This window comes from Barbus barbus (genome assembly GCF_936440315.1).
Source record: "Barbus barbus genome assembly, chromosome: 24".
Taxonomy (NCBI): Eukaryota; Metazoa; Chordata; class Actinopteri; order Cypriniformes; family Cyprinidae; genus Barbus; species Barbus barbus.
Window position 1 is genome coordinate 1,271,949 of NC_136752.1, and position 10,515 is coordinate 1,282,463.

Genomic DNA, 10,515 nt, shown 5'->3' on the forward strand with positions numbered 1-10,515 from the left:
TCACCTGCACTAAAACACATTCAGTGTTCCTTAAAATCAATTAAAACTCAAATACAAACTTAGAATATTATACAAACCTGCAATAATTAAATATGTTAAATAAGATATTATGCATTTAATCCCATTTTATTAACCAATGTCTTTGCTACTGACCTTTGATGATCCAACTCATCCATACTAATAAGCAAAAATGACACATTTGTGTTTGATTGTAGTTATTGCTGAATAGTGTTCAACTTTCTTCTCCTGCGTCATATTCATGTGATTAGTTTGAGCTGCGCCCTCTACTGTACAGACCTGAATTTACATTTCCTTCAGTCTGAGCCGGATTCACTTCACTTTTGGTGTGAAAGTGCTTTTACATTTGTACAAGAAGAACTTTTATATTAAAAACAAACAAGCAAGCCCTGCTCAGATTTAAAAAGTTACTCAACAGTAACGTAACGCATTACTTTCCATAAAAATTAACTAAGTAACGCAATTAGTTGTTCACGTGAACAGGGTTTGCGTGCGATTCATGAAATATTTGTATGCCGTCGATATATTTGGTCGACTGCGTTTTAGTTTGACGATGAATGGCTGAAATGTCAAGCAGCGCTAGAACTAATGTTGTTTGTGTGTGTGAGGCGCCAGCACGATCAGATGGGTTTATTCAAATAAAGATATAAAGAAAAGAAATAAAATGCATTAAGAGTGTCACAAAAACGTTTTTTTCTCCTTTTCTTAAGAGAAATATATTTTGTGTAGTCCCATATATTTTAGAATTAATTTCTGTTTTTCTCCGTTCACAGACGCACTGCAGGAGTGTGATGGGACGATGAGTGAATCCTCATGGTCTATTGTTTATGCTGCTATTCGCACATATAAATAATAAAGCCCTGAACAAAACTTACATTCTAATCTTACTGGTTAATGATCGACTAACGAGCTGCAGTTGTCAGTCAGGATAATAATCTAAATAAACAAAATGCTGTTATTATACAATTCTCCAGCAGATTTCCTATGCTGCGCAAGTTCAGGTAACTCAAAAACCTGCGTACACGAGCTGAGACCAGACGCGAGATTTGATCGTAGCTACCGCTCACATTCATATTGATCAATTAGTTTAGCATAGAAACTTACTTACTTTTAAAAGTAACGCATTACAATATTGCTTTAGTCCATAAAAAGCAACTAATTCTGTTAATTAGTTGTGTTATTTTTTTGTCACCTGGGCTTGCCTTGCTTATTTATGTTTTAATAACAAAAGAAAACCCAAAAGTTGTATTTTTATATCCTCAGACTGAAGGAAGTGCCTCTGTAACTCATTCCCTATCTCTCTCCACACAGGAACAGGAGAGGATTCGGTGAATAAATGGGAAAACAGAGTAACTTATTCGAAAAAGAAACTCCGATATTTTGTTGTAAATTTAAAAGTAATGCATTACTTTACTAGTTACTTAAAAAAAAAAAAAAGTAATCCGATTACATAATTCGTGTTACTTGTAATGCATTACTCACAACACTGGTCAAAACATTTTTTAAAAAGAAACGTATGCATGGACAAATCATTCACAATGAGATCTATAACATGCATTTAGACAATAACATTTTAATTTCATGCTAACATTAAAGAGGTAGGGCTGTGCAATTAATCGCATGTGATTCTCATGCGTATCTCGTCAGTAAAGCCGATTTAGCGCCAATCACGGAACCGGCTTTACTGACGAGATGCACATGAGAATTGCATGCGATTAATTGCACAGCCCTATAAAGAGGTCATATGATGGTTTTTTAAAGATCATTATTTTGTGTGTTTGGTTTAACAGAATGTTGACATGCTTTAATATAAAAAAAAACATTATTTTTCAAATACTGTACATTATTGTAGTTCCTCTAGCCCCGCCTCTCTCAAACGCATCGTTTTCTACAAAGCCCCTCCTTCTGACAAGCACAGCCTGCTCTGATTGGCCAACTGACCCAGTGCATTGTGATTGGCCGAACACCACAAGCACGTGTCAGAAATGTAACGCCCCTTTCCATAATCACAAGCTTCAGCTTTCAAAGTAAATATAAAGACAGTTAATAATGTCCTTAGTTTTACCATCAGGTCAAGCCTGAGAGGGGAACAGAGTAGCGTGACAGACACAGAGATGAAGCTCATGTGCACACAAGCCGTGGTTAAGACAGCTGACTCTACTGTGATGTGAAGGATTATATTTAACCCAGCATTTTTTAGAGTGTATCTATTTGGATTGGTTTAAAAAGGAAACTCCCTGTTTCCACAGACCACTTTCACTTCAGATAACCAGTACACCTCAGTGTCGCTCCCACAATGTCAGGATTATCTGGTGCAATATTACAAGATGAAAAAGGGTACGAGAAGATGCCTCCTCTAGAAGTGCTACAGACCTGGCACTGTGCGCCACCAAGACCACCGCCCAGGCGATCGGGAGGTTTATCCAAGTAGCAGACGCGAGGGAGATGAAGTGACATTCATCCAAGTATGGTGACCCATACTCGGAATTCCTCCTCTGCATTTAACCCATCCAAAGTGCATACACACAGCAGTGAACACACACACACACACACACACACACACCGTGAACACACACCCAGAGCAGTGGGCAGCCATTTTATGCTGCAGCGCCCGGGGAGCAGTTGGGGGTTCGGTGCCTTGCTCAAGGGCACCTCAGTCGTGGTATTGAGGGTGGAGAGAGCGCTGTACATTCACTTCCCCCACCTACAATTCCTGCCGGCCGGGGACTCGAACCCGCAACCTTTGGATTACAAGTCCGACTCTCTAACCATCTCTAACCATTCCCGTCTCTAACCATTAGGCCACGACTTCCTAATGAGATACTGTTCAGCCAGACGCCACCCCTTTCCTAAGCGCCAGGGCCCCCGACCTAGGATAGCGTTGGACCCAGCGCCTCTGGCGTCTTCCTGATCTGCAGAACAGGAAGAGGAGGGGGCCAAGTCCTGCCACGGCCAGACCACCCCCCAAACAGCCTCTCTGGAGCCTCTTATCACCTCGCTCAGCAACGGGTGCAAAGGGAGATGTATTTGTTGTGAATATAAGGCCCGTACAAGCGCCCAAGCAACAGCCCGCTGTTATAGTGGGAAAAATGAAACACAAACTTTCTCAAAAAGAGAGCAAACTTCCTCTTCCATGTCTCACAAGTGCCCTGCCCTCGTGCAGCCGGCTACTCAAGTTTAACCAACCCCTCGCCACGCGCGCCATCCCCGAAGTGTCAGAGTGGGTTATGGGGATAATAAAACGAGGTTATTCACTCCAATTCGCTCGAAGACCCCTGTGCTTCAGCAGCGTGGTCTCCACCTCAGTGCAAAGCAAGAATGCCCACGTTCTTTGCTCAGAGGTGATGATTCTGCTGGGAAAAGGAGCAATAGAAAGAGTTCCTCCAGCTCAGAGCGAGTCAGGCTTCTATAGCCATTACTTCCTCGTCCCAAAGAAGGATGGCGGCCTCCGGTCCATCATCGAACTCAGACACCTAAATTGCGCCCTCATGAAGTGGTTGTTAAGGCTGATCACATTGAAACAGATCCTCTCGCAGATTCGGCCAGGGGACTGGTTCATTTCTCTGGACCTAAAAGACGCATACTTTCCCGTCCAGATAGCCCCCCCATCACAGCCGGTCTCTGGCCCCCCCGCACTTTTACATAGTGCATGGATGCGCTTCTTTCCCCTCTGAGACAGATGGGAGTCCACATTCTCAACTACCTCGACGACTGGCTTGTTCTGGCCCAGTCAGAGGTGGAGCATTTCAAGACATTTCAAAGGATGCTGGGCCTCATGGCCGCAGCGTCACCAGCACTACAGTTTGGTCTGCTTCGCAGCTTTGCATGCGACCTCTTCAGCGCTGGCTGAAACCACAAGTTTCATCACATGTGTGGCGTCACGGACGCCTGGGTATCAGGGTGAGCCAGGCCTGTGTAACAGCCCTAGCCCTCTGGAAAAACTGTCACTGGATGGAAAAGGGCATAGCCGTGGGAATGGTTTGCAGGAGAAAGGTTGTCATGGCAGATGCCTCCAACACAGGTTGGGGGGCGCTGTGCGAATGCAAACTGACTTTCGGCCATTGGTCGAAAGCGGAGAAAAGGCTTCACATCAACTGCTTGGAAATGCTAGCAGTATGTCGAGCCTGCCAGTTCTTCCTGCCAGTCCTGAAGGGAAGGTGCTAATCCACTAGGACAGCATGTCTGTGGCGTCCTACATAAATCAGCAAGGAGGCTTCTCCTCGAAGTGCCTTTGTCTACTAGCAAAACATTCCGGGCAAACTGAACCAAGGAGTGGACAAGTTATCTCGGAGCAATGTTCCCTTCGCTCCATCCGCAGATCTTTGGTGAGGCCGAGGTAGTCCTCTTCGCCTTAGGAGCCAACTCTCACTACCTGACTTATTATTCGAAGATCGAGGATGCGTTGGCCCACTAATGGCCCAAACTCCTCCTCCACGCGTTCCACCCCGATCGATTCCACAGGTTATCAGGTGAATCAGGGAGCGGGGACACAAGGTCCTCTTGGTGGCCCCCCTATGGAAGAATCAACCTTGGTTGTCAAGAGCTGACTCAGCTGCTCATAGCAGCCCCGTGGCCCATTCCTCTGAGACGGGACCTCCTGTCTCAAGCGAATGGGATAATTTGGCACCCTCGGCCCGATCTGTGGGCCCTGCACCTTTGGCCGCTCGACGGGAGCCCACGAGCTTCTCAGAGAGCGTGCTAAATACCATTTCTGAGGGTAAAGCACAGTCTACGAGACTGTATAATCATGACTGGTTTAATTCACCCACAGAAACGGAGAAATGATGCGTTCATCTCAAGATCCACCGGAGCTGCCGTCAGTGTGATCGAGCCAAACGTGCTCTCTGCACTCGCTAACAAAGCATTTAAATGGTTGTTAATTGTTTAACTGTGTGTTGGATTGGACAAGCCTCGACTGGGCTCATTTATTTAAAAAGGGGCTGTCAACTGTGATCAAACTTGACGCCATTTTTGATTCTGTCGCTAGTGTCCTGAATGCGGTTGTGACTTCAGCTGTTCATTCAGATATGTATTCAAGCTGATGTTTTAATCTGCTGAATAAATAAATCATTTCAAGGCTCTCACCTGTAAGCAACAGCTGTCAGTCCCAAACAGCAACTGTGAATGCAGCCATAATGTGCGTTTCTATTGATTGCATCACTGCCCTGTAATTCATTCTTTCTTTCCTTTTCTTTTTTATTAATTATTTATTCTTATTTTTCTTTCTCTTTTCTTATTATTTATTTATTGTTATTATCTTTTTCTCTCTTTTCTTATTTTTTATTTATTGTTATTTATTTTTTATTTCTTGTTATTATTTATTTTTTGTAAAGTATTAATTATGAGAAAACGTTTGAATAAAATAAAAGATTAATACACTGTAAAAAATGGAACGGGCTATTTACTTTTAAAAAAATGGTAACAATATTACACTCAATATTTTTGAGTAGTTTTTAAGGCTTGGTTTTTTAATGGAACCTACCTGAATAAATCATGTAAAATCATGTAAAATTAATTAATCTATGACACAATGAATTTAATATAATTAGTGAAAGCTGCTCATTTATTTTAAATTGATTCTCAGAAGTCTGTGATTTTGAGTGAGGCCTGTTTGTATTTGACGGAGTTATTTTGTACATTTAAAAGACCGTATACAGCCAAACAGCTCAAAAAATACTTGAGAAATACTGGAAAGTACTGCACTAGCTCCAGCCAAGCTACTGCTCACTGAACAAGGCTTAATGTCTTATAGGAGTAATATCCATAACCATAAGCTCTACTCTTCTGCACAATGGAAGCTTCAACATAACAGAAACTCTTTCAAATGTCAAACATAACTGAACATTAAACATTAATAGATGTTTCCCTTCACTCAAAAACACATAAAATAGCATTTCATTTCAAAATTCACTCTCCATATCCGACCATATGCAAAGCATGCTGGGAACTAACAACCACCTCTAAAATAAAACTGCAAAATTTAGTTAATTCTCTTAAAATAAATAGGTAGCCTTCTTTCCTTAATTTTGTTTTGTTTAATCAGTTCCTCAATTCAAGCCTCAAAACTGCTTAAGTTTCCTTAAAAAAGGAGGAAAACAAATCTCTTGGTTTTATTAGTAAAAAGTCCTCAATATTTTCTATACAACACTGAATCACAACATCTTTAATTAAACACTCACTATTTTTAATTATCACCTTAATTTTTTAATGAAAATTACAAGACCCATGATGCATTTTTACAGTGTAGCAGAATTTACTGTTATTATTTATTGAGTTTAATTAAAGAATTCATCAACTGATAAGAAAATAATAAATAGATTAATTGAAAAATAATCAATAGATTAGTCGACAATAAAAATAATCGTTAGCTGCATCCCTACTCTACACTGTGCAAAACTCTGCATTTGAACAGTCAGTAGCAAATACTTGAACTAATAACAAAACATACTTACAGTCACTGATCCAGAAGCACCAGGTTGTCAGAGCAAAGTCAGAACTGACCCTTTTTTGTAAGAAATAGCCTTTGAACAGCCAGCCTTGTACTCTCCTAGGTTCACGAAACTGTCGTCCATAAAATGGACAAATTCGAACATTTGTGTTGTGCTGTTCTGTTGTAAACAAATCTTAACAATGATTCCTAATTGCATCTACTTTGGGAAGCCCAAAGAAAGTGCTTTTGCTTTCTGACAGAAACACACAGCTGACACGCGGCATCAACACTACTGCTGTGACTGAAACCATGCCTTCTTTCTTTGCCAGAACATTTGGGCGGCATTACGCAAATATTTCCGCATCGTGACGTAGACATGTGTGGCGTGTTTGAATGAGGTGTTTTAGCCCGGTCTGGATCAGCCTTCTCTTTTAGACAGAATAAATCTTTGGTGGGAGACTTTGAGCTTTGTAACTCTGCTGATAGTAAACATGCACAAACAGCTACATAACACACTAAAGAAAAGGAAAACAAGAAATCGCATCATATGATCCTTTTAAAGGCAGTATATATGTAGCACTGACTTCATTCAAGCTGTCAAACCAAAAAAAGACAAACATATTACTATAATGTGTCTACACAACGTATGCTGCAGCCCAGGGAGAAGTCTTTATGCGTTTGAACAATGATTCAGGAGTGTCTGTTCACCTGTGCCAGGACGAGTTTGTTTAACCTGACGTGAATCACTCCTCGGCCAGCAACGACCTCCTCCACTACAGCATCCCGCTTCATCTGGAGCAGAGAAACACGCACATCCAGGTCAGTCATCAGCATTCACACTTCACCACTAAGAGCTCTCCTAAACAGCAGTAAAGGCTTTTAGCTAAGCGTTTTCTATTAAGACCGGTTCACAAAGCTGCTGAGACAAACTTGTACGGGAAAAGAGAGGAGTCTTAAGCTCAGAGTAACTAAGGGCGGGGTTGACCTCGTTGCTATGGGTGATGTCAGCATGCTTATTAACTATGCACTCCGTGATTGGCTGAGAGTCTCTGTCAGAGATTTATTCATAGAAATATTGTAGAGTGCGATTTTGTGTTGCCGCATTCAAATAAATATTTTAAAATTGAAAAAATGCAAGCCTCTTACATGTGTGCTTCTTGTGAACAATTAGTGGATATGCAAATAAACAGCCTTCATATAAACCCTCCTCATAAACAACATTGGTTTTGTTTGGTTTAATTACAAACCAGATGCAAGAACAGCCGTTACTTCTCGCCTAACTGGTTAATGAAAATAAGGATATACTATAACCTCCAAAACCAAAGGTGATACCTTTTTAAAAGCTCATTATCGTCAAATGTTTCTATAATATTTACGTTCCGAGGCAGATTGCCGACAACAGCCATTGTGAGATAGTTTGTGGCTTGGTCTTAGTGACTTAGGAGTCACAGATTTAGGAGCTAGTTCTAGTGATAAAATACCTTGTGAAATACTCAGAGCAAACAAAATTCTCCTAAATCGGTGAGTTATGAGCTACTTTTAGCCTGAAGATGTTTTGTGAATCCGGGCCCTGATGCACAAGCGCAATCCTCACACTGTCATTCATCAGAACATTTAATAGCTCATCAACACAGATGCAGCTACAAGCGTCACATCTGCAAGGGTGAGCTTCACAGATGTTCCTATGAACATGTCTGTGATTCAGCCCTGCTCTGCCGTCTCGGGGTCAGACTCACCTGATTGGCCAGGGCTTGTGTTCTGGTCTGCAGGTCTCCATCAGCAGCAACAGCCCCGCTCTGCAGCAGACGGCTCACCGACACACGCAGATCAGCTGCAGACCTGAGACCACACACACACACACACACACACATGCTACAGCCTGCTTCAATGGGTTTCTGCAGGATTTATGAAGCTACATTTAAGACTTTTTATAGCCTAGTAAAGAAAAAGCAAGGAATAAATTAAAGGGAGCAGGAGCACAGCATATAAACATGTTTTCTACATGTAAAGAGCAGAAAAAGAGCTGTATTAGCAATAGTTGATAATACAACTTCCAACTAATCTCCATAACTTTATTAATTTTTACAAAAAGGGCCCTTTTAAGATTTTTTATGCATTTATTTTTGCAGAACATGCATAATTCAATGCCATGATTGTATGAATTTAAGACTTTCTGCTCTGATTTAAGAGTCTTTAAGACCTTCAGTTGTGAAATAGTTTTTTAAATCTAGCAGAAGCCCTGTCAGTGGTTCGTGGATGTGATTGAAGAGCATGAATGAGCTCAGATCATCATCATCATCATCATCTCATGCTGCTGTGTAGCTCACGTGACAATAAACAGTGCTGGGGAAGTTACTTTCAAAGTAATGTTACAATATTGCGCCGCTCTATAAAAAAGTATCTAATTGTGTCACTTAGTTAGTTTTTTATGTAAAGTTACGCATCAAGTTACTTTTGCGTTACTTTTTGTCACGTGGGCTGGACTTACTTTGTTTTTTAAATAACAAAAAACCCGTATATTTTTGGGTGACTGTAAGGGCCCTTTTACGGCTAAACAGAAATGAATAATCCTGAATGAAGTGCCTCAGTAACACGGGACAGGAGAATAAATGGGGAAACAAAGAAACTCTGATATTCTGTTGTACGCTAAAAGTAATGCGCAGCCCCGACACTGACTGACTGTAGTGGTTTATAAGCAGAGGTCCTCACTGTTTCTTTGACACTGGCACTGCAGAGATGAGCGGGATAAACAGGTCTTCCGGGAGTCCACACGCCTGGGCGAGCTGTAAAACACGCAGAGCGATCAGTGCTGTGTGTGTGAGAGAGCTCAAACTGACGCGACGCGACGCGATTACCTGCAGCGCGACGCTCCTCCTGAAGAAACACGCCATGAACTCCAGCTAAACTCACACAAACCTCTCTCGTGTCACTCAGAGAGCACGCGCTTGACCTCAGATACTGTCAACACTCCACGCGTTTTCAAAATAAAAGTCACCAGGCAGACTCCCACCAGACACGAGCAATCGAATAGAAATCATTCAAACGAACGTGTTACCTGTTACTGACCTTTTCAGTCATTGCCTCTGTGTCCCTGCAGCACAGAAGCAGTCACGAGTAGCACAGGTGTATCTGTAGCAGTGGCCAACAATACATTATATGGCTCAAAATTATTCATTATTCTTTTATGACAAAAATCATTAGGATATTAAGTAAAGATCATATTCTATGAAGATATTTAGTAAATTTCCTACTGTAAATATATCAAAACTTCATTTTTGATTAGTAATATGCATTGCTAAGAACTTCATTTGAACAACTTTAAAGGAGATTTTCTCAATATTTAGATTTTTTTGCTCCCTCAGATTCCAGATTTTCTAATAGTTGTATCTCAGACAAATATTGTCCCATCCTAACAGATAGCCCCTTATGACTGGTTTTGTGGTCCAGGTTCACATATTACAGAAGCAGTTTCCTGAATGGGAGAGGATGATTTGGAGATTTGCCTGGAGTGGTAAGGTTTAAGACACAAAAGAGAATATTTCATGCTGCACAGTTGAAGTCTTTAATATGCTGGTGTATACCGAGCTATGAGTCTAGATTGAAAACTCTGGAAATAGATACACCTTTACATCATTAAATGGGAATAAAAGTCTAGATGAAAGGAGTTGCAGGAAATTACATAACTGAACTGTATTCTCAGTGAAGGTGTGGTTTAGGGTTTTGAGGAAATTACAATTAGAAAAACAGGCTGGGGTATTAAAGTGGATAGTATATGATCCTGAAGCCGGATGAGAGATTTAATAAACAATGGGTCTGGAGTACTGAGATTCTATACAAACCACTAAAACACATGTAAAACAGAAATGGGAGAAAGAATCAGACTCAAATAACAGAGAAAGACTGGACAGATACATGTGTTAGACAGGCAAACACAACAAACTCAAGATCCTCTGAGAGTTTGGATGGAAGGATTTAATAAGAACTCTGTATAACTCCCAAATGAACAGCACTACGCAGGTGAACAGAGTCGGGGCAATCAGTGGAGGCAATGTGGAACCTCAGCAGCT

The 10,515-nt window shown here is 41.2% G+C and overlaps 1 protein-coding gene across 1 annotated transcript in view; it reads right to left on the reverse strand.

Moving 5' to 3' along the window:
• The window catches only part of rars2 (arginyl-tRNA synthetase 2, mitochondrial), a 38,285-nt gene extending 28,866 nt beyond the window's left edge, over positions 1–9,419 (reverse strand). The window contains exons 1-4 of the mRNA XM_079376252.1: positions 9,304–9,419; positions 9,158–9,231; positions 8,185–8,287; positions 7,157–7,240 (exon numbers count right to left, since the gene is read on the reverse strand). Of these exons, the coding sequence (XP_079232378.1) occupies positions 7,157–7,240; positions 8,185–8,287; positions 9,158–9,231; positions 9,304–9,339 (297 nt within the window). The 5' untranslated portion in view covers positions 9,340–9,419. The remainder of the gene's footprint in view (positions 1–7,156; positions 7,241–8,184; positions 8,288–9,157; positions 9,232–9,303) is intronic.
• Positions 9,420–10,515: the final 1,096 nt, after the last annotated feature.